The sequence below is a fragment of the Somniosus microcephalus genome, chromosome 4 (genome assembly GCF_052327205.1).
Source record: "Somniosus microcephalus isolate GS21.2 chromosome 4, FLI_Smic_1.0, whole genome shotgun sequence".
Lineage (NCBI taxonomy): Eukaryota > Metazoa > Chordata > Chondrichthyes > Squaliformes > Somniosidae > Somniosus > Somniosus microcephalus.
Window position 1 is genome coordinate 89,953,127 of NC_140990.1, and position 23,751 is coordinate 89,976,877.

Consider the following 23,751-nt stretch of genomic DNA (forward strand, 5'->3'; position numbering starts at 1 on the left):
GGAGAGACTGAGACCGACTGAGCCACGGCTGACGCACGTCAGGGTGGTGGGGGGGGTGTAATGGTGGCGTGGGGGGGGAGGTGGGAAAACCAGGGGAGAAATGTCCCAAAATCTTGCCTTGTCTTTTCTCGCTGACCTTCCTCCTTCCTTCTTTCCTTTCTATCAGCAAGGTGATGACGACTCCGACGGTGCCGCTGTGCGTGAGTATCTCACCCGCTGGGCGGACGGCGGTGGTGGGCACCAGCGAGGGCTACCTGCACATCCTGGACCTGGACAGCGGGCAGGTGAGTCTCCAGAAACTACCCCCCGCAGGCAACGTCAGAGAGACACCAAACTCGCCCGGAGAAAACGGGCTTCCTTCCTCTTATCGTGTCAGCCAGTGGCTCAGTGGGTAGCACACTCGCCTCTGAGTCAGAAGGTTGTGGGTTCAAGTCCCACTCCAGGGACTTGAGCACAAAAATCTAGGCTGACACTCCCAGTTCAGTGCTGAGGGAGTGCGGCACTGTCGGATGAGATGTTAAACCGAGGCCCCATCTGCTCTCTCAGGTGGACGTAAAAGATCCCATGGCACTATTTCGAAGAAGAGCAGGGGGGAGTTATCCCCGGTGTCCTGGGGCCAATATTTATCCCTCAACCAACATAACACAAAAAAACAGTTTTTTTTTATTCGCTTATGGGACCTGGGCGTCGCTGGCAAGGCCAGCATTTATTGCCCATCCCTAGTTGCCCTTGAAGGTGGTGGTGAGTTGCCGCCTTGAACCGCTGCAGTCCGTGTGGTGAAGCTAGTCCCACAGTGCTGTTAGGGAGGGAGTTCCAGGAATTTGACCCAGCGACGATGAAGGAATGGCTGATATATTTCCAAGTCGGGATGGTGTGTGACTTGGAGGTAGTGGTGTTCTCATAGGTGGAAGAGGTCGCGGGTTTGGGAGGTGCTGCCGAAGAAGCCTTGGCGAGTTGCTGCAGTGCATCTTGTAGATGGTACACACTTTTAACTGGTCATTATCACATTGCTGTTTGTGGGAGCTTGCTGTGCGCTAATTGGCTGCCGCGTTGCCCACATTACAACAGTGACTCCACTCCAAAATACTTCATTGGCTTTAAAGCGCTTTGAGACGTCCGGTGGTCATGAAAGGCGCTATATAAATGCAAGTCTTTCTGTCTTATTGATCCAGTCGAATTCACTTCAGACCAAGTTTTGGTCTCCTTATTTAAGGAAGGATATACTTGCATTGGAGGCAGTTCAGAGACGATTCACTAGGTTAATTTCTGAGATGAGGGGGTTGACTTATGAGGAAAGGTTGAGCAGGTTGGGCCGATACTCATTGGAGTTTAGAAGAATGAGAGGTGATCTTATTGAAACACATAAGATACTGAGGGGGCTCGACAAGGTAGATGCAGAGAGGATGTTTCCCCTCGTGGGGAAATCTACAACTCGGGCACAGTTTCAGAATAAAGGGTCGCCCTTTTAGAACCGAGATGAGGAGGAATTTCTTCTCTCAGAGGGTCGTAAATCTGTGGAATTCTCTGCCCCAGAGAGCTGTGCAGGCTGGGTCATTAAATACATTTAAGGTGGAGATAGACAGATTTTTGCAAGATAGGGGAGTGAAGGTTTATGGGGAGCAGGCGGGGAAGTGGCATTGAGCCCAAGATCAACCGTGATCTTATTAAATGGCGGAGCAGGCTCGAGGGGCCAAATGGCCTATTCCTGCTCCTATTTCTTATGTTATGTAGAGTGAAAATACCCCGACTTGCAGTGAGGGCTCACTGTCCCGGCCAGCGTGGCGTACTTAGCCCCACACACAGGGCAGCAAGACCCCGGGTTCCATTCCTCCCCGGTCTGTGCTGATTGAGCTGATCCCAGCCGGGGGGGCGGGCGGTAGGAGGGATACAATCGGTACTGAGCCCCACACAGAGCAGGAAGAGCGCAGTTTCCAGACAGCGATTTAAAAAAAATATATATATAAAATGCCTTTATCCCAGTTCAGCGACTGGAAACTGCTTCTCGAGACAATAAAAGTCTTCATTCCACCTATGTTGGGTAAACAGTGTTACGCCTGTTAAAACGCCTCGAGTTCAGTTGTTTTTGTGCCAATGCGATATTATTGGGAGTAAAGGTTGCCACGATGCTCTTTACTAAAAGCCTTTATTGCAAGAAATGTTCGTCCTGCGAGGTCGATGTTCGTGGTGGCGGGGATTTCTTATTTATAATTCATTCCTCCAATAAAGTTCTTACACATTGAAAATGAGATGTCTGCGATTTATTGAGCAGACGGTGCCTGCAATTGTATTTAAACATGCATTTCAAAGGTCATACTTACAACCACACCTAATGGGTTGGTCAGGGGTTCACACGTGTTACAGCTCTGAGCTCGTTACTTTGGCATTTACAAGTCCATAAGCTCATTTGCAAACTGCCTTTTTTACTACATTTCTCTTGCTCCCTCCATGATAACCCGCAAAATTCTACATTACATAATTTTATATAATGTTGCTAACTAACTCCCTATCTCTTGATTGAGGTGTACAAAATTATGAGGGGCATAGATAGGGTAGATAGAAAGGAACTTTTCCCCTTAGTAGAGGGGTCAATAACCAGCAGGCATAGTTTCAAGGTAAGGGGCAGGAGGTTTAGAGGGGATTTGAGGAAAAACTTTTTCACCCAGAGGGTGGTTGGAATCTGGAACTCACTGCCTGAAAGGGTGGTAGAGGCAGGAACCCTCACAACATTCAAGAAGCATTTAGATGAGCACTTGAAACACCATAGCATACAAGGCTACGGACCAAGTGCTGGAAAATGGGATTAGAATAGACAGGGATTGATGGCCAGCGCGGACACGATGGGCCGAAGGGCCTCTTTCTGTGCTGTATGACTCTGTATGAAGGGTCATCGACCTGAACCGTTAACTCTGTTTCTCTCTCCACAGATGCTGCCTGACCTGAGTATTTCCAGCATTTTCTGTTTTTATTCCCTATCTCTGTCATCTCCTCCAGCCTTGCAACCCCCCCCCCACTCCGAGATCTCTGCGCTCCACTAATTCTGGCCCTCTTGAGCAGCCCCGATTTTTAATCGCTCCGCCATCATTGGCCGTGCCTTCAGCTGCCTGGGCCCTAAGCTCTGAAATTCCCAGTCTAAACCTCTCCGCTTCGCTACACCTCTCTCCTCCTTTAAGACGCTCCTTAAAACCTAGCTCTTGGACCAAGCTTTTGGTCACCTGTCCTAATATCTCCTTATGTGGATCGGGGTCAAGATTTTGTTTTATAATCGCTCCCGTGAAGCACCTTGGGACGTTTTACTGCGTTTGAAACGCTCTACAAGTACAAGTTGTTGTTCGGAGTTAAGTTCACTTTATATGGCCTTGTAATTTAATTGGCTTCTCCCTTATCAATAACTTTTATTTGCCTTTACTTAACGAGCTCTTTCTCGGTTGAGCTAACCAGAATAACTCCCTTGCTTTGTTGCCTTACCAGTAGTTTCACTCTTGTTGCGTGTTAATTGCTGTTGTACCAAATGAAACCTGTCATTTCAAGTCTGTCCCTGTTTCCTGTCTCGTTTGTCCCCAATGGCAAAGGATGATGTGCGCCCAGATAGAGTCATCGAGTCATAGAGTTATACAGCACAGAAAGAGGCCCTTCGGCCCATCGTGTCCACGCCGGCCATCAAGCCCTGTCTATTCTAATCCCATTTTCCAGCACTTGGTCCGTAGCCTTGTATGCTATGGTGTTTCAAGTGCTCATCTAAATGCTTCTTGAATGTTGTGAGGGTTCCTGCCTCTACCACCCTTTCAGGCAGTGAGTTCCAGATTCCAACCACCCTCTGGGTGAAAAAGTTTTTCCTCAAATCCCCTCTAAACCTCCTGCCCCTTACCTTGAATCTATGCCCCCTTGTTATTGACCCCTCTACTAAGGGGAAAAGTTCCTTTCTATCTACCCTATCTATGCCCCTCATAATTTTGTACACCTCAATCAGGTCCCCCCTCAGCCTTCTCAGCTCCAAGGAAAACAACCCCAGCCTGTCCAGTCTCTCTTCATAGCTGAAGCGCTCCAGCCCAGGTAACATCCTGGTGAATCTCCTCTGCACCCTCTCCAATGCAATCACATCCCTCCTATAGTGTGGCGACCAGAACTGCACACAGTATTCAGCTGTGGCCTAACTAGCGTTTTGTACAGCTCCATCATAACCTCCCTGCTCTTATATTCTATGCCTTAGCTAATGAAGGCAAGTATCCCATATGCCTTTTTAACCACCTTATCTACCTGTCCTGCTGCCTTCAGGGATCTATGTACATGTACACCAAGGTCCCTCTGATCCTCTGTCCTTCCTAGGGTCCTACCATTCATTGTGTATTCCCTTGCCTTGTTAGTCCTCCCAAAATGCATCACCTCACACTTTTCAGGGTTAAATTCCATTTGCCACTGTTCTGCCCATCTAACCATCCTGTCTATCTAGTTCAGATGTTTTCCATTGCGGAGCTAACTATTTCCCCGCGCTGCTACCAAACAGAAACTTGCAGCACAGGCCATAAAAAGTGCAAACAACGCACTGGGGTTCATTTCTGGAATAATGGAATTAAAAAGCAGGCAAGTTATGTTAAACTTGTATCGAACCTCGTTTAGACCGCAAATAAAAACAGAAAATGCTGGAAACACTCAGCAGGTCAGGCAGCATCTGTGGAGAGAGAAACAGAGTTAACGTTTCAGGTCGATGACCCTTCGTCAGAACTGGAAAAAGCTGGAGATCGAATAGGTTTTTAAGCAAGTGAAGGGGCAGGGAAAGAACAAAAGGGAAGGTCTGTGGACAAACGGAAATCCCGTCGGAGAGAAGAGCAGAACTTCTTCAAGGTGGGCATTCTTACCTTCCCTTTTGTTCTTTCCCTGCCCCTCCCCCCCCCCTTTCCCTGCCCCTTCACTTGCTTAAATACCTGTTCCATCTCCAGCTTTTTCCAGTTCTGACGAAGGGTCATCGACCTGAAACGTTAACTCTGTTTCTCTCTCCACAGGTGCTGCCTGACCTGCCGAGTGTTTCCAGCATTTGCTGTTTTTATTTCAGATTTCCAACATCCGCAGTATTTTGCTTTTGTATTGGTTAGACCACACTGGGAGTGCTCTGCACAGTTCTGGCCTCCATGTTATAAAAAAGATACAGGGCTGTATATTCCGATGCTTACGGGTGTGTATGAGCTGCGTACACACCGATAGGGACGTTGGTTCAGGCATGCCAAGCGCATGCGCTGAAAACCGGCATTTCCGACCTGTCAAGAACGCTCTTGACAGGTCGGACACCTGCCCTGGAGAAGGACCTCTGCGGGGGGGAGAGTTACGCTTTCTGCAGAACCTCCGCCCGCTGAAAACCTTTAAAAATCTTACGCCTGGTAAAAGCAGGCGTAAGGCCTGCTTTTACCAGCATAAGAGTTGAAAAAAATTAAAAATTTCCACTCATTTATCATTTAAAAATACTTTTTAAAAAAAAAAGTAAGTTTATTTTTAGCCCTGTAAGAAAACTTAAATTTTATTCAAAAAATTTAATTTTTGTTTAAAATATTTAATTTGTTGTAATTTCAACTCATTTAAAAAATGTGATGGGTTTTTCTTTAATTTATTTAATGTTTTACTGTGTTTTTGGGGGTGATCTCCATTCATATATTTGACAAGTCTATCTGTCAAGTGTATGAAGGGAGATTCCCTTCTCCTATTGGCTCCCCATGGCCCACGCGATCCCAGGGACGCTTGCGAACCGCATGCGCCTCTGGGATACGTGGGCCCTGCGCATTTCGAGTTGGTGAGGCCCAGGAGCGGAAGTGTCTGGACATCAGGACCCTTCGGGTAAGTCAGTAGATTTTTTTTCCAGATCAGAGGTCTCCGCACGCAGGAAGCCTCCGATCGGAAAATACGGACCTTAGAGGCACTGGAGAAGGTGCAAAAAAAAAAAAAGATTCACAGGATGATACCAGAACTGAGAGGTTGTAACTTATCAGGAAAGTCTGAACAGGCTGGGGCTCTTGTCTCTTTAGGAAAGAGAAGGCTGAAGGGTGACCCCAATAGAGGTTGTTCAGATTATGAAAGGGTTTGACTGGGTAGACACAGAGGCGATGTTTCCACTTGCTGCGAGACCAGCTCGAGGGGCCATAAATAAAATCAGAATAGAATAGAAGCAGAAAAGGACCATCGAATCATAGAATAGTGCAGCACAGAAGGAGGCCATCCGGCCTATCGAGTCTGCGCCGGCTCTTTCGAAGAGCAATCCAGTTAGTCCCACTCCCTGGCTCTGTCCCCATATCCCTGCAATTTTTTCTCCAAGATTTTATCCAATTCCCTTTTGAAAGCTACTATTAAATCTGTATCCACCACCCTATCGGGCAGCACATTCCAAATCCTAACCACTCGCTGCGTAAAAGAGTTTTTCCTCATGTCGCCTCTTGCTATTTTGCCAATCACCTTAAATCTGTGCCCTCTGGTTCTCGATGCTTCAGCCACTGGAAACAGTTTCTCTTTATTTACTCTATCTCAACCCCTCAGGATTTTAAACACCTCGATCAAATCTCCTCTTAGCCTTCCCTGCTCTAAGGAGAACAACCCCAGCTTCTCCAGTCTCTCCATGTAATTGTAATCCCTCATCCCTGGAACCATCCTAGTAAACAAGAGCAGGTCAGAGGCTGGGTATTCTGTGGCGAGTGTCTCACCTCCTGACTCCCCAGAGCCTTTCCACCATCTACAAGGCACAAGTCAGGAGTGTGATGGAATACTCTCCACTTGCCTGGATGAGTGCAGCTCCAACAACACTCAAGAAGCTCGACACCATCCAGGACAAAGCAGCCCGTTTGATTGGCACCCCCTCCACCACCTTAAACATTCACTCCCTCCACCACCGGCGCACCGTGGCTGCAGTGTGTACCATCTACTAGATGCACTGCAGCAACTCGCCAAGGCTTCTTCGGCAGCACCTCCCAAACCCGCGACCTCTTCCACCTAGGACAAGGGCAGCAGGCGCATGGGAACACCACCACCTCCAAGTCACACACCATCCTGACTTAGAAATATATCGTCGATCCTTCATCGTCGCTGGGTCAAAATCCTGGAACTCCCTCCCTAACAGCACTGAGGGAGTACCTTCACCACACGGACTGCAGCGGTTCAAGAAGGCGGCTCACCACCACCTTCTCAAGGGCAACTAGGGATGGGCAATAAATGCTGGCCTTGCCAGCGACGCCCACATCCCATGACCGAATTTTTAAAAAATCACTTGTGTACCCTCTCCAAAGCCTTCGCGTCTATCCCAGAATTGGACACAATACTCCAGCTGGGGCCAAACTTGTGTTTTATATAGGTTTAGCATAACTTCCTTGCTTTTGTACTCTCTGCCTCTGTTTCTAAAGCCCAGGATCCTTTATGATTTATTAACTGCTTTGTTAACCTGCTGATATACCTATCAATTCGTCCAATAAAAAGTGACGAGTTAGGTACGTAACTAAAGGTTTTTATTGACTAAATAACAGAGCCCACCCTCGTGGGTGATCGGGTCCAACAAGGAGGAATACCAGCCAGTCGACTACCTTTATACCTGGGCAGGTAGGTGGAGCCATGGGCGGAGTCGGAGGTGGTCAGCCCAGGTATAACAGCGCGACAAGAGGCGACCTCGTATAGTGATACAACAGTGAGAACAGTGATAACAATACAACAGTGATAACTATAGTGTAACGATAGTGAACGATAAAAGTGGTTTACCACACCTGCCCTGCCACCTTCAAAGATTTGTGCACACATATAAGATAGTCACTAATAAATCCAAGAGGGAATTCAGGGGAAACTTCTTTACCCAGAGTGAGAATGTGCAACTCGCTACCACATGGAGTGGTTGAGGTGAATAGTATAGATGCTGATGGGCCTTCAATAACCACAAAACTAGAAGTTATAGACTTTAACAAGTTGGCTTTTAATCACTAAGATCAGAGCTAACATCTCAACACACCGACCGGCTCACAGGAATGAGTCATACAGATCCTGGGATCTTTAAGTAAGAGAAGTCAGGGGCGGAGCCAAGAGCCAAGACCTGGAACCTTCCAGGTTAGTCAGGAAAGAGGAAGTGAAACTATACACCGTGTGGGGGAGGGTAATATACATGAGTGCAAAACGAATACAGGCAAGAACGAATACAGGCAAGACAAACAGATTTCATTACAGATGCATTTAAGGGGAAGCCAGATAAACACACGAGGGAGAAAGGAACAGGAGGCGCGAGTGGAGAATAAACACCGGCGCGGACCAGTTGGGGCGAATGGCCTGTTTCTGTGCTGTACATTCTGTGTGATAGAGATCAATAGCTGCACAACAGACTTCAGGACAGCCTGATTAACCCTTTCCTTCCTTTAGCAGGAGTAAAGGGTCCACCTCACTTTATTCTTCCTGCTATCCCCACCCTGCACCTGGGGTGATGCTGTAGTGGGGTATTGGGTGGGGCATTCTCCCGCTGAGCCAGCGGTTTTGGAGAGGAGCGGGGGAGAGAGAGAAACTGAATAGAGTTTTCTTCAATGAAGTCTTCCTCTGCCCCTACAGGAAGTGAGGTCACTGGCGAGCGGCTGCGATGGGATCTCGGACTGCGCGTTCCTGGGCGAGAGCACGCTGTGCGCCACATCCTTCGACGGCAAGATTGAGGTGTGGAGCCTCGCGGACGGCTGCAGGTAGGAGAGGGGGAGCTCCCTCTGAGAGCAGGGGGCCGGGCGGAGAACAACCGGCGTCCGGGCTCCCCCCATTCCCAGTAACTCCAGGGTTCGGGGGGGGAGAAGAACCTTGTCTAAACGGTCAGACACCTTCTGGAGAACTGCGGTCAGTTCTGGGCACCGCACCTCGGGCAGGATTTACTGGGCTGGGACGAAAGACACCAGGGCTAAAAGGGTTAAATTATAAGGACAGGTTGCACAGACGAGGCTTGTATTCCCTTGAGTATAGAAGATTAAGGGGCGATCTAATTGAGGTGTTTAAGATGATTAAAGGAGTTGACAGGGTAGAGAGAGAGAAATGGTTTCCTCTGATGGGAGAGCCATAACCTTAAACATTCACTCCCTCCACCACCGGCGTACCGTGGCTGCAGTGTGTACCATCTACAAGATGCGCTGCAGCAACTCGCCAAGGCTTCTTCGGCAGCACCTCCCAAACCCGCGACCTCTTCCACCTAGAAGGACAAGGGCAGCAGGCGCATGGGAACACCACCACCTCCAAGTTCCCCTCCAAGTCACACACAATCCCAATTTGGGAATATATCGCCGATCCTTCATCGTCGCTGGGTCAAAATCCTGGAACTCCCTCCCTAACAGCACTGTGGGAGTACCTTCACCACACGGACTGCAGCGGTTCAAGAAGGCGGCTCACCACCACCTTCTCAAGGGCAACTAGGGATGGGCAATAAATGCTGGACATGCCAGCGACGCCCCCATCCCATGAACAAATGAAAAAACAATAACCTTACAATTAGAGCTCCGGTGATGTCGAGCTAAGATGTTAAGGGGTGATTTTCAGGAAGCACTTCTTCACACAAAGGGAATTGGATATCTGGAACTCTCTCCCCCAAAACGATGTTGAGGCTGGGGGGTCAATTGAAAATTTCAAAAAGGAGATGGGCAGATTTTTGTTAGGCAAGTGTATTAACAGTTGAGCCATTTCACGGGTTAGATACAGAGTAAAGCTCCCTCTACACTGTCCCATCAAACACTCTCAGGGGGCAGGTACAGCACAGGTTAGATACACAGTAAAGCTCCCTCTACACTGTCCCATCAAACACTCCCAGGGCAGGTACAGCACGGGTTAGATACAGAGTAAATCTCTCTCTACACTGTCCCATCAAACACTCCCAGGGCAGGTACAGCACGGGTTAGATACAGACTAAAGCTCCCTCTACACTGTCCCATCAAACACTCCCAGGGCAGGTACAGCACTGGTTAGATACAGAGTAAAGCTCCCTCTACACTGTCCCATCAAACACTCCCAGGGCAGGTACAGCATGGGTTAGATACAGAGTAAAGCTCCCTCTACACTGTCCCATCACACACTCCCAGGGCAGGTACAGCACGGGTTAGATACAGAGAAAAGCTCCCTCTACACTGTCCCATCAAACACTCCCAGGGCAGGTACAGTACGGGTTAGAAACAGAGTAAACATAGAAACATAGAAGATAGGAACATGAGTAGGCCATTCGGCCCCTCGAGCCTGTTCCGCCATTTAATGAGATCATGGCTCATCATCCAAATTCAGTACCCTGTCCCTGCCTTCTCCCCATATCCCTTGATCCCTTTAGCCTTAAAAAAGATATCTAACTCCTTCTTGAATATATTTAATGAATTGGCCTCAACTGCCTTGTGTGGTAGAGAATTCCACAGGTTCACCACTCTCTGGGTGAAGAAATTCCTCCTCATCCCTGTCCTAAATGGCTTACCCCTTATCCTTAGACGATGACCCCTGGTTCCGGACTCCCCCGCCATCAGGAACATCCTTCCTGCATCTAGTCTGTCTAGTCCTGTTAGAATTTTACAAGTTTCAATGAGATCCCCTCATTCTTCTAAACTCCAGCGAGCATAAGCCCAATCGACCCAGTCTCTCCTCATACGTCATTCCTGCCATCCAGGTATCAGTCTGGTGAATCTTTGCTGCACTCTCTCCATGGCAAGAACATCCTTCCTCAGATAAGGTAACCAAAACTGCACACAATACTCAAGGTGTGGTCTCACCAAGCCCTGTACAACTGCAGCAAGACGTCCTTGCTCCTGTACTCGAAACCTCTCGCTATGAAGGCCAACAATACCATTTGCCGCCTTAACCGTCTGCTGCACCTGCATGCTTACCTTCAGCGACTGGTGCACAAGGACACCCAGGTCTCGTTGCACTTCCCCTTTTCCCAATCTATTGCCGTTCAGATAATAATCTGTCTTCCTGTTTTTGCCACCGAAGTGGATAACCTCGCATTTATCCACATTGGGCAGATGCATGGCAAATGCAGTATAATCACCCAACCTGTCCAAATCATACTGGAGTTTCTCAGCATCCTCCTCACAGCACACACGCCCACCCAGCTTTGTGTCGTCTGCAAACTTGGAGATATTACTTCTAGTTCCCTCATCTAGATCATTTATATATATTGTGAATAGCTGGGGTCCTAGCACCGATCCCTGCGGTACCCCACTAGTCACTGCCTGCCACTCGGAAAAAGACCTGTTTATTCCAACTCTTTGCTTCCTGTCTGCCAACCAGTTCTCTATCCAAGACAGTACCTTACCCCCAATCCCGTGTGCTTTAAATTTGCACGCTAATCTCTTATGTGGGACCTTATCGAAAGCAAAACCTTAAGTAAAGCTCCCTCTACACTGTCCCATCAAACACTCCCAGGACAGGTACAGCAAGGGTTAGATACAGAGTAAAGCTCCCTCTACACTGTCCCATCAAACACTCCCAGGGCAGGTACAGCACGGGTTAGATACAGAGTAAAGCTCCCTCTACACTGTCCTACCAAACATTCCCAGGGCAGGGACAGCACAGGTTAGATACAGAGTAAAGCTCCCTCTACACTGTCCCATCAAACACTCCCAGGGCAGGGACAGCACTGTTTGGAGAGAGAGCGAAGCTCCGGGTGTAGTCTCTGTACTCCCAGGCTCCCACACCAGGTCTCTTTGTCTCCACAGGCTGCTGCTGATCGATGGCCACAGTGACCGGATAACGGGATGCGCACTAAGCCCTGACGGGAAACATCTGGCGACATGTTCCTGGGATCGGGCGGTGAAGGTAGGTTCTGTGTGCGCGCCTGTGCCCGGTGACTGCACACTTGGCTCCTGTATTCACCCAGTGTCTGCAGCAAGTCCATTCAGGGTTCGATTCCAACGGAGGGATGCCCGATAGTGCCCTGTGGCAATGTTCTCTGTAATTTTTTTTGGGTGCGCGCCCCTTTTAACGGGCTGCACGGCCTGTATAAAATTCCATGCATGGCTCACCGGTGCGGGACCCGTGGAGGTCTGCGCCGGGACCCCCAGCGGGCTGCCCGACCACTCTCAGGTTGATGGGAACAGTGCCCTGCGGGGCTGCTTAGATCACATGTTATTTACAGCACAGACACGGGCCATACTCCACACGAGCCTCCTCCCACCCCTCTTCATCTCACTTCTTACTGAAGCCACTGTTACCGTCGCCATGAGAACTGCCGACAGGTTAGGGACCGGTGTTGGCCGTGGCTCAGTGGGTGGCGCCCTTGCCTCTGAGCCAGAAGGTCGTGGGTTCAAGTCCCACTCCAGAGAATCACAGAATCACAGAATCACAGAAACGCCACAGTGCAGATAGAGGCCATTTCGGCCCATCGAGCCTGCACCGACACATATCCCACCCGATCCCCGTAACCCCTACACCAACACATATCCCACCCTATCCCTGTAACCCCACGTATTTAATCCCCCTAACACTAAGGGTCAATTTATGATAGCCAATCAACCTAACCCGCACATCTTTGGACTGTGGGAGGAAACCGGAGCACCCGGAGGAAACCCACGCAAACACGGGGAGAATGTGCAAACTCCACACAGACAGTCGCCCGAGGCCGGATTCGAACCCGGGTCTCTGGCGCTGTGAGGCAACAGTGCTAACCACTATGCCACCGTGCTGCCCGAGCACACAAATCCAGGGCCGACACTCCAGTGCAGTGCTGAGGGAGCGCTGCATTGTCAGAGATGCCGTCTTTCAGATGAGATGTTAAACCCAGGCCCCGTCTGCTCTCCCAGGTGGACGTGAAAGACCCCATGGCACTATTTCGAAGAAGAGCAGGGGGGCGTTCTCCCCGGTGTCCCATCCAATATTTATCCCTCACTCAACATCACTAAAACAGATGATCTGGTCATTATCACATTGCTGTTTGTGGGAGCTTGCTGTGCACTTCAGAAAAATACTTCATTGGCTGTAAAGCACTTTGGGACATCCTAAGGTTGCGAAAGGCGCTATATAAATGCAAGTCAGTTTGTGATGTGGATTCAATAAGAACTTAGTGGAGCCAGAAGAGCTTCAGCACGTGTGTCTGGACTGGATTTGAGCCCAGGTCCCAGAGGGTGAAAGGTCAGTGTCTGACCCTTCTTCTTCTTAGGCAGTCCCTTGGAACCGAGGATGACTTGCTTCCACTAACAATGAGTTCTCGGGTGACTGATGAGTCCAATGTGGGACCTACAGTCTCTGTCACAGGTGGGGCAGACGGTGGTTGAAGGGGCGGGTGGGCGGGGTGCTTGGGTTGACGTGCGCTGTTTGCGCTTGGCTTCCGCTTGCTCCCGGTGAAGAGACTCGAGGTGTTCGACGCCTTCCCGGATGCTTCTCCTCCACTTTGTGCGGTCTTGGGCCAGGGATTCCCAGGTGTCAGTGGGGATGTTACACTTTTTCAAGGAGGCTTTGAGGGTGTCCTTGAAGCGTTTCCTCTGCCCACCTGGGGCTCTCTTGCCGTGCCGGAGCTCCGAGTAGAGCGCTTGTTTTGGGAGTCTTGTATCGGGCATGCGGACAATGTGACCCGTCCATCGGAGCTGATCGAGCGTGGTCAGAGCTTCGATGCTGGGGATGTTGGCCTGAGTGAGAACACTGACATTGGTGCGCCTATCCTGCCAATGGATTTGCAGGATCTTGCGGAGGCAGCATTGGTGGTACCTCTCCAGTGCTTTGAGGTGCCTGCTGTACATGGCCCATGTCTCTGAGGCATACAGCAGGGCGGGTATCACTGCTGCTCTGTAGACCATGAGCTTAGTGCCGGGTTTGAGGTCCTGGTCTTCAAATGCTCTCATCCTCAGGCGACCGAAGGCTGCACTGGCACACTGAAGGCGGTGTTGGACTTCGTCATCGACGTCTGCCCTTGTTGACAGTAGGCTCCCGAGGTATGGAAAGTGGTCCACGTTGTCCAAGGCCTCGTCATGGATTTTGATAACCGGGGGGGCAGTACTGTGTGGTGGGGGCAGGTCAATGTCTGACCCACTGCCCCACCCAGTCCCCCATCAGAGAGAAGAGACCTTCTGCTCCCCCCGCCCCCCCCCCCCCCCCCCCATCTGTCTGGGGCTGGATTTGACCCCAGGTCGCGGAGGGTCGAAAGTCAGTGACGAATGAATCCACGACCGACCCTGAGCGCCCCCCGTTACTTACAGCGTCAACCGATTTTGTGTTTTAGGTCTGGGTGGTGGCCACGGGGAAGCTCAACGTCGCGCTGGCCAATCCCCACCCCCTCAACTGTGTGACCTTTCATCCCGAGGGTCAACTGCTGGCCACAGGGAGCTGGGACCGGACGGTCAGAATCTGGAACTGGGTGAGGGCGAGCCTCGTGTCGGTGAGTACCAGCTACCGCTTGGGGGAGGGGGAGGGGCCCGTGGATCCCGTACCCCGGGGAGGGGGAGGGGCCCGTGGATCCCGTACCCCGGGGAGGGGCCCGTGGATCCCGTACCCCGGGGAAGGGGAGGGGCCCGTGGATCCCGTACCCCGGGGAAGGGGAGGGGCCCGTGGATCCCGTACCCAGGGGAGGGGGAGGGGCCCGTGGATCCCGTGGAGGGGGAGGGGCCCGTGGATCCCGTGGAGGGGGAGGGGCCCGTGGATCCCGTACCCCGGGGAGGGGGAGGGGCCCGTGGATCCTGTACCCCGGGGAGGGGGAGGGGCCCGTGGATCCCGGGGAGGGCGAGGGGCCCGTGGATCCCGGGGAGGGGGAGGGGCCCGTGGATCCCGGGGCGGGGGAGGGGCCCGTGGATCCCGTACCCCGGGGAGGGGCCCGTGGATCCCGTACCCCGGGGCGGGGGGGTGGTGGAGAGAGGGGGAGGGGCCCGTGGATCCTGTACCCTGGGGAGGGGCGGGGGAAGGGGATGGACTGGTGGGAAGGTTGTTGGGGAAATACCGGGAAGCCTTCCTAATACCTCCTCTTCTATCTGTCTCTTCCCCCCTCAGGTGTTGCAGGGACACCCGGCCTCAGTGCGAGCTGTGACCTACGCCCCGTCTGGAGATTACCTCGCCTCGGCCTCGCTGCTGGGAGACGTGCGCCTCTGGTCGGTCGCCTCGGGGTTGGAGGCGGGCGGTTACCTTGCCCACTGGGGCCCCGTCACCGCGCTGCGATTCATCGCCGACGGGCGCTACCTGCTCACCACCGGGGAGGACCACCAGGTAGGACGGTAGATCTCCCGGAGCCGGGAGTCAGCGTAAGGAGGGCGTTGGGTGGCGGGGTTGTCACGATGCTGAGCCCCCCCAAAAGTGAGAGTACGCAGCCTCCATTTCTGCCGCACCTTTCATGACCTTTCACCTTTCAAGCGCGTTACAGCCAGTGACGTACTCTTGAAGTGTGCTCACTGTTGTAATGTGGGGAACGCTGCAGGCAATGTATGCACAGCAGGATCCCACAAACAGCAACGTGATAATGACCAGATCATCTGTTTTAGTTGATGTTGGTTGAGGGATAAATATTGGCCTCAGGACACCGGGGAGAACTCTTCCTCCAATAGTGGTCGTGGGATCTTTTACGCCCACCCGAGAGGGCAGACGGGGCCCTCGGTTTAACGGCACCTCCAAAGATGCAGCGCTCCCTCAGTACTGGCACCGAGAGTGTCGGCCCTGGATTATGAGGCTCGAGTCTCCGGGGGTGGGGTGGGTTGGAGAGGGCGGGGGCTCGAACCCACGACCTTCTGACTCAGAGGTGAGAGTGAGACACCCACTGAGCTGACACGCCGTGCATGTAGGCATGACCAGCACAGAATACCAATACCAGAATCGGTCGAGAGAGAAAGGGATCCAGGTGTTGTTGTGCACAGATCACTCCAGGTTCATAACCAATGCAGGTAGGCCACAGCTGAAGCAGACAGGGTATTGGGTTGTATTAATAGAACCCTTCAGTACAAGTCAAGGGACACCGTTCTGTCCGGGAAGGATCCCATGGCAGTATTTCGAAGAAGAGACCAGCATCCCCAAAACAGATTACCTGATGTGTGCAAATTGGCTGCCACGTTTCCTACATTACAGCAGTGACTACACTTCCAAAAAAAAAGTACTTAATTGGCACTTTGGGACGTTCTGAGATCGTGAAAGGCACTGAACAAATGCAAGCCTTTCGCTCTTTCTTTCTCACACTGCAGTCGTCGAGGTTAAATGCCACTGTTAACTAAGGTTGAAGCCCATGGAATTCAGGGCAAATTATTGACCTGGTTAGGAAATTGGCTGAGCGGCAGGAGACAGAGAGTGGGGATAATGGGTAGCTACTCAAATTGGCAGGATGTGACTGGTGGTGTCCTGCAGGGCCTCAACTATTCACCGTGTTTATTAACGACTTAGATGATGGGATAGAAAGCCACATATCCAAACTTGCTGATGACACAAAGATAGGCGGCCTTGTAGGCAGTGTAGATGGAAGCATAAAATTACAAAAGAGACATCAACAGATTAAGTGAATGGGCAAAACTGTGGCTAATGGATTTCAGTGTAGGCTAATGTGAGGTCATCCACTTTGGATCTAAAAAGGAGAGAACAGGGTACTTACTAAATGGTGAAAAGCTAAAAAGACTCGGGGGTCCAGGTACATCGATCATTAAAATGTCAAGAACAGGTACAGAGAATAATCAAAAAGGCTAATGGAGCACTGGTCTTTATATCTCGAGGACTAGAGTACAAGGGGGTAGAAGTTACCCTGCAGCTGTACAAAACCCTGGTTAGACCACACCTGGAGTACTGTGAGCAGTTCTGGGCACCACACCTTAGGAAGGATATATTGGCCTTGGAGGGAGTGCAGCGTAGGTTTACCAGAATGATACCCGGACTTCAAGGGTTAAGTTACGAGGAGAGATTACACAAATTAGGGTTGTATTCCCTGGAATTTAGAAGGTTCAGGGTGATCTGATCAAAGTTTTCAGGATATTAAGGGGAACAGATAGGGTAGATAGAGAGAAACTATTTCCGCTGGTTGGGGATTCTAGGACTGGGGGCATAGTCTAAAAATTAGAGCCAGACCTTTCAGGAGTGAAATTAGGAAACACTTCTACACACAAAGGGTGGTAGAAGTTTGGAACTCTCTTCCGCAAACGGCAATTGGTGTTAGATCAGTTGTTAATTTTAAATTGGAGATTGATAGATTTTTGTTAACCAAAGGTATTAAGGGATATGGGCCAAAGGCAGGTATATGGAGTTAGGTCACAGATCAGCCATGATCTCAATGAATGGCGGAACAGGCTCGAGGGGCTGAATGGCCTCCTCCTGTTCTTATTGCCATTGTTTGGCTCAATCCCCCAGTGCGCCTAAATCTGTTTCCAGAAGATCGTACACTTCTACTGTCTTAGATTACGTTCAGCACTGAGGGGTTCTGTTGGTATCAGATGGATCGAATGGCCTTTCTCATCCGTTATAACAGCTTGCATTTATATAGCACCTTTAACGCAGTAAAAGGTCCCAAGGAGCGTCACAGGAGCGTTAACAAAACTTGACCCCGAGCCACATGCGATATTAGGACAGGTGACCAAAAGCTTGGTCAAAGAGACAAGTTCTGAGGAGCGTTTTAAAGGAGGGGAGCGAGGCGGAGCGGTTTAGGGAGGGAATTCCAGAGTTTAGGGCCCAGGCAGCTGAAGGCACGGCTGCCAATGGTGGAGCGATTAAAATCAGGGGATGCGCAGGAGGCCAGAATTGGAGGAGCGCAGAGACCTTGCCGGGTTGCAGGGCTGGAGGAGGTTGCAGAGATGGGGAGGGGGCGAGGAGCGATTTGAACACCAGGATGAAGATTTTAAAATCAAGACGTTGCTGGACCGGGTGCCAATGTAGGTCAGCAAGCACACTGTGCTGTGACCACTGTGCAGTGATTCCTACTGGAAGGTGTGTGCAACAAGACCTGGACGACGTTCAGGCTTGGGCTGATAAGTGGCAGGTAACATTCGCGCCACAGAAGTGCCAGGCAATGACTATCTCCAACAAGCGAGCATCTAACCACCGCCCCTTGACATTCAATGGCATTACAATCACCGAATCCCCCACCATCAACATCCTGGGGGTCACCATTGACCAGAAACTTAACTGGACCAGCCACATAAATACTGTGGCTACAAGAGCAGGTCAGAGGCTGGGTATTCTGCGGCGAGTGTCTCACCTCCTGACTCCCCAAAGCCTTTCCAGCATCTACAAGGCACAAGTAAGGAGTGTGCTGGAATACTCTCCACTTGCCTGGATGAGTGCAGCTCCAACAACACTCAAGAAGCTCGACACCATCCAGGACAAAGCAGCTCGCTTGATTGGCACCCCATCCACCACCTTAAACATTCACTCCCTCCACCACCGGCGTACCGTGGCTGCAGTGTGTACCATCTACAAGATGCACTGCAGCAACTCGCCAAGGCTTCTTCGGCAGCACCTCCCAAACCCGGGATCTCTTCCACCTAGAACGACAAGGGCAGCAGGCACATGGGAACACCACCAGCTCCAAGTTCCCCTCCAAGTCACACACCATCCTGACTTAGAAATATATTGGCCAATCCTTCATCGTGGCTGGGTCAAAATCCTAGAACACCCTACCTAACAGCACCGTGGGAGAACCTTCACCACACAGACTGCAGCGGTTCAAGAAGGCGGCTCACCACCACCTTCTCGAGGGCAACTAGGGATGAGCAATAAATGCTGGCCTTGCCAGCGACGCCCACATCCCATAAAAACAAATTTTAAAAAACTTGGGTCGGGGCGGGATTGGGGGGGTAGAAGGGGAAGGGAGTTTGGGAGAATAAATGAAGCCCCACACTGATGTTGTGTTCTCCAGGTTCGGATCTGGTCCGGGACTCTGGGACGAGCCTTGGGTGAGTACAGTGCAGACGAGCCCTCCGCTGCCCTGTGCGTGTCTGTCAGTAAGAATGGCGCGCTGATGGCTGTCGGTTACCACAGCAACCAGGTGAAAATCTTTCACCTTGAAACAGGTATGTGTTAGAGGAACGCTGGTGCACCTTTCTGGGACGTGGGGTCAAATGCTACCCATCAGAGGGGGCGGAAGGGCTCTGATGGGGACCTGGGTGGTGTCATCGGGTCAGACACTGACGTTTCACCCTCTGGGACCTGGGATCAGAGCCAGCCCCAGACAGAGTAGGTGTGGGTCAGGGATAGTGAGAGGAGGTGGGATTGAGGGATATGGTGAGAAGGTGGGTAGGATTGAGAGATATGGGGAGACGGTGGGTGGGATTGAGGGTTATGGGGAGAAGGTGGGTGGGATTGAGGGCTATGGGGAGAAGGTGGGTGGGATTGAGGGCTATGGAGAGACGGTGGGTAGGTGGGATTGAGGGTTATGGGGAGAAGGTGGGTGGGATTGAGGGCTATGCAGAGATGGTGGGTAGGTGGGATTGAGGGATATGGGGAGACTGGGTGGGATTCAGGGATATGGAGAGACGGTGGGTGTGATTGAGGGATATGGGGAGACGGTGGGCGGGATTGAGGGATATGGGGAGACGGTGGGCGGGATGTGGGTGAGATTGAGGGATATGGGGAGATGGTGGGTGGGATTGAGGGATATGGGGAGGTGGGTGGGATTGAGGGATATGGGGAAATGGTGGGTGGGTGGATTGAAGGACAAGGGATGTGTTGAGTGGGTGGGGTTGAGATTTTCCAGGGAGAGGCCGGTCTGTGGGCCGTACGGCCTCTCTCTCTCTCTCTTTCTCTCTCTCTCGTTGCCGGTTCTCACTCTGTCGTCTCTGTGAACCCAGGAGCCCTGGCTGCGGAGTGTAATGTCCTGCAGGTGCCCGTGCGATGCCTGCAGTGGTTGGATGGCGAGGAGTTCTTGGCCTCGGGCTCGGACGACAACATTGTACGAGTGTGGCATCTGCGGGGCTCCAGGGCGAGGTGTGCGTGCCGCTGTCGGGGACACACGAGACCCCCGGTGTCCCTGTCTCACTCCGAACAATTCCTGGCTTCTGCCTCAGGTAACGGTTAACACCTTTCATATTGCTCGCCAATTCGCCTTCCCCATAATCCTCTCTGAGACACTGATTCTCCCTGGGGTACGGTTTCATGGGCACACTTGCCTTTCCCTCTCTGTTGCTTCCTTATCCCCTCCTGTTCCTGTTCCCTGTTTCTGTCGCTCCCTGATTTCCCCCCTCCTGTTTCCTTTCCTTGTTTCTGTCGCTCCCTGATCCCCCTCCTGTTCCCTTTCCCTGGCTCTGTCACTCCCTGTACCACCTCCTGTTCTCATTCCTTGTTTCTGTTGCTCCCTGATCCCGGTCCTGTTCCCTGTTTCTGTCGCTCACTGATTTCCCCCCTCCTGTTCCCTTTCCCTGGCTCTGTTGCTCCCTGATTTCCCCCCTCCTGTTCCCTTTCCCTGGCTCTGTTGCTCCTCGATTCCCCTCCTGTTCCCTTTCCCTGGCTCTGTCGCTCACTGATTTCCCCTCCTCCTGTTCCCCATTCCCTGGCTCTGTCGCTTCCTGATTTTCCCCCCCTCCTGTTCCCCTTTCCCTTGCCTGCCTGCTCTCACCGCCCGTCTCCGCACTCTTTCCCCAGATGATTTCACCGTCCTGCTCTGGACGCTGGCCGAGCTGATCGACCAGAAGGGCCGCGTGGAGGTGTCCCCGGCCTGCGTGCTGAGACGTCACTCAGACTCGGTCACCTGCTGCTCCTTTAGCCCCAACGGGCTCCAGCTGGTGACCGGCAGCAAGGACAAGGTAGGTGAGGCTGGGGAGGGAGCGGCGACTCCACCGGCCTACATTCCGATCGTCCACAGGGCCGCTACTGGTCAGACACGCTGACCTTTCACCCTCTGTGACCTGGAGTCAAACACAGCCCCAGACAGGAGAATGAAGGTCTGTTCTCTCTGGATGGGGGTCAAGGGGTCAGACACGCTGACCTTTCATCCTCTGTGACCTGGAGTCAAACACAGCCCCAGACAGGGGGATAAAGGTCTGCTCTCTCTGGGTGGGGGGGGGGGGGGGGGTCAATGGGTCAGATACTGACCTTTCACCCTCTGTGACCTGGAGTCAAACACAGCCCCAGACAGAGTGGGCTGAGGTCGTCTCTTTTTGATGGGGGACTGGGTGGGGGTCAGTAGGTCAGACACTGACCTTTCACCTCGTGGGTCCTGGGTTCCTGCTCCTGAGCGCCAAACAGTGACACCTGCAAGAAACTATAGGGGGTGGGGAGGGGGGTTGGTGGGGGGATCAGACAAGAACAGGATTGGGGCTGGGCTGAGGTGTTGCCTTTGTAGTTGGAGACTCTGCCGGCTCCCACTGTCTGGGCTTGCGCACGCGAGGGACGGGGTGAGGGGTCAGAGGGCGTCCCACTCCTGTGGAACCCCCGAGCAAATTGGCGCCGGCTACGAAAGTAATTGGATGAGTCGGTGTTAAAAGTCTTGTCGTGCGAGTTTGACACCTTTTGTTTTGGCAGAGCCTCCTGTTCTGGGACCTCGCAACTCTCCCTGGCCGCGTCTCCCGGTCTCTGCTTGCCTGTCACCGGGACTGGATTACCGATTGCACCTGGGCCCCTCAATACGTGGTGAGTCTGCTGTAACCTCCTCCAGCCCCACAACCCTCCCAGATCTCTGTAACCTCCTCCAGCCCCACAACCCTCCCAGATCTCTGTAACCTCCTCCAGCCCCACAACCCTCCCAGATCTCTGTAACCTCCTCCAGCCCCACAACCCTCCCAGATCTCTGTAACCTCCTCCAGCCCCACAACCCTCCCAGATCTCTGTAACCTCCTCCAGCCCCACAACCCTCCCTATCTCTGTAACCTCCTCCAGCCCCACAACCCTCCCTATCTCTGTAACCTCCTCCAGCCCCACAACCCTCCCAGATCTCTGTAACCTCCTCCAGCCCCACAACCCTCCCTATCTCTGTAACCTCCTCCAGCCCCACAACCCTCCCAGATCTCTGTAACCTCCTCCAGCCCCACAACCCTCCCAGATCTCTGTAACCTCCTCCAGCCCCACAACCCTCCCAGATCTCTGTAACCTCCTCCAGCCCCACAACCCTCCCTATCTCTGTAACCTCCTCCAGCCCCACAACCCTCCCAGATCTCTGTAACCTCCTCCAGCCCCACAACCCTCCCTATCTCTGTAACCTCCTCCAGCCCCACAACCCTCCCAGATCTCTGTAATCTCCGCCAGCCTCCCAACCCTCCCAGATCTCTGTAACCTCCTCCAGCCCTACAACCCTCCCAGATCTCTGTAATCTCCTCCAGCCCCACAACCCTCCTAGATCTCTGTAATCTCCTCCAGCCCCACAACCCTCCCTATCTCTGTAATCTCCTCCAGCCCCACAACCCACCCAGATCTATGTAATCTCCTCCAGCCCTACAACCCTCCCAGATCTCTCTAATCTCCTCCAGCCCCACAACCCTCCCAGATCTCTGTAATCTCCTCCAGCCCCACAACCCTCCCAGATCTCTGTAACCTCCTCCAGCCCTACAACCCTCCCAGATCTCTGTAATCTCCTCCAGCCCCACAACCCTCCCAGATCTCTCTAATCTCCTCCAGCCCCACAACCCTCCCAGATCTCTCTAATCTCCTCCAGCCCCACAACCCTCCCAGATCTCTGTAATCTCCTCCAGCCCTACAACCCTCCCAGATCTCTGCACTCCTCTAATTTTGGCCTCTGGCGCAACACCGATTTTAATCACCCCACCATCGGCGGCCGTGCCTTCAGCTGCCTGGGCCCCAAGCTCTGGAATTCCCTCCCCATACCACTCCGCCCCTCTCTCCTCCTTTAAGACACTCTTTAAAACCTGCCTCATTGACCAAGCTTTTGATCACTTGTCCGAATATCTCCTTCAGTGGCTCAGTGTCAAATGTTGTCTGATAATCTCTCCTGTGAAGTGCCTTGGGGCATTTTACTGTGTTAAAGGTACTATTGTAGCGGTACCACCGAGTGTCCCTTACTTACCGGTCATAATTCCCTTTAACGTAACGATGTAGCCGGTGCAGGGCTTTCCTCCTTTGGGAGCGCAGGCGAACGCGATGACGCGGGTTAACGCGATGACGTCACGTCGCACATCACGTGACTGTCCCAAGCGCGGGCAAACACGATGACGTCATCGCGCAAGTCACGTGACTACCCAAGCGCGGGAAGAACGCGATGACGTCATCACTCAATCCACGGGACTGCCTACTCAGTCCTCGTGGCGTCTCCGTCTGGTGAAGACCTATTTTATGGCTCTCCTGTACCTAGCTCTGCAACCTGTTAGAATTCCTCTGTTCCTGCATTAAAAACCTTTATGATTGTTCTCCTGGAGTCGAACTCGATTATTAAGTAGGAATTCGTCCAATACCTACATCGGTAAACCCGAATACCTACAATTGGTGACCCCGTCTCCGTGAACGTTTTTCACGGAAGAAGCGCCCAGCCTGAACCCCGTCTCTGTGAACGTTTTCACAGAAGTCGAACAACAACCGACGAACACCAATTCTTACAATTGGTGACCAACGATGTGAGGGCGGGAGCTCATCAATACCTACATTGGTGACCCCGTTTTTCGTGAACATTTTTCACGAAAACAGCGCAGCCGGACCCCGACTTTTCGTGAACATCTTTCACGAAAGAAGCACGCCTGGAAGCTACAGCCGTTTCGCTCAGCTACTGCAACACTGAGAGCAACAACCGCCCTCGTGCTTTATCCTGGTAGAAGCCCCGTTCGCCCTGTGCAACATTGATACGGCGCAGACCACGTATCTGGATACGGTCTCCGTTTTCTACAGCTCTACCGACTTTAGGAGCGTCAGCCTCTTCAACAACCCCACGGCAGAACAGCAAGTATAACACCCTCACAGCACGGGTACAGCACGTTTATGGGCTCACAG

General features: G+C 52.2%; 1 protein-coding gene across 1 annotated transcript in view; it reads left to right on the forward strand.

Annotated features, from left to right (window-relative positions):
- LOC147119499 (telomerase protein component 1-like) overlaps positions 1-23,751 on the forward strand; it is a 110,504-nt gene that overhangs the window by 36,622 nt on the left and 50,131 nt on the right. The window contains 9 exon segments of the mRNA XM_085985060.1: positions 167-284; positions 8,548-8,672; positions 11,661-11,760; positions 14,156-14,311; positions 14,917-15,129; positions 18,743-18,896; positions 19,674-19,889; positions 20,464-20,624; positions 21,343-21,450. Coding sequence (XP_085841186.1) covers positions 167-284; positions 8,548-8,672; positions 11,661-11,760; positions 14,156-14,311; positions 14,917-15,129; positions 18,743-18,896; positions 19,674-19,889; positions 20,464-20,624; positions 21,343-21,450 — 1,351 coding nt within the window.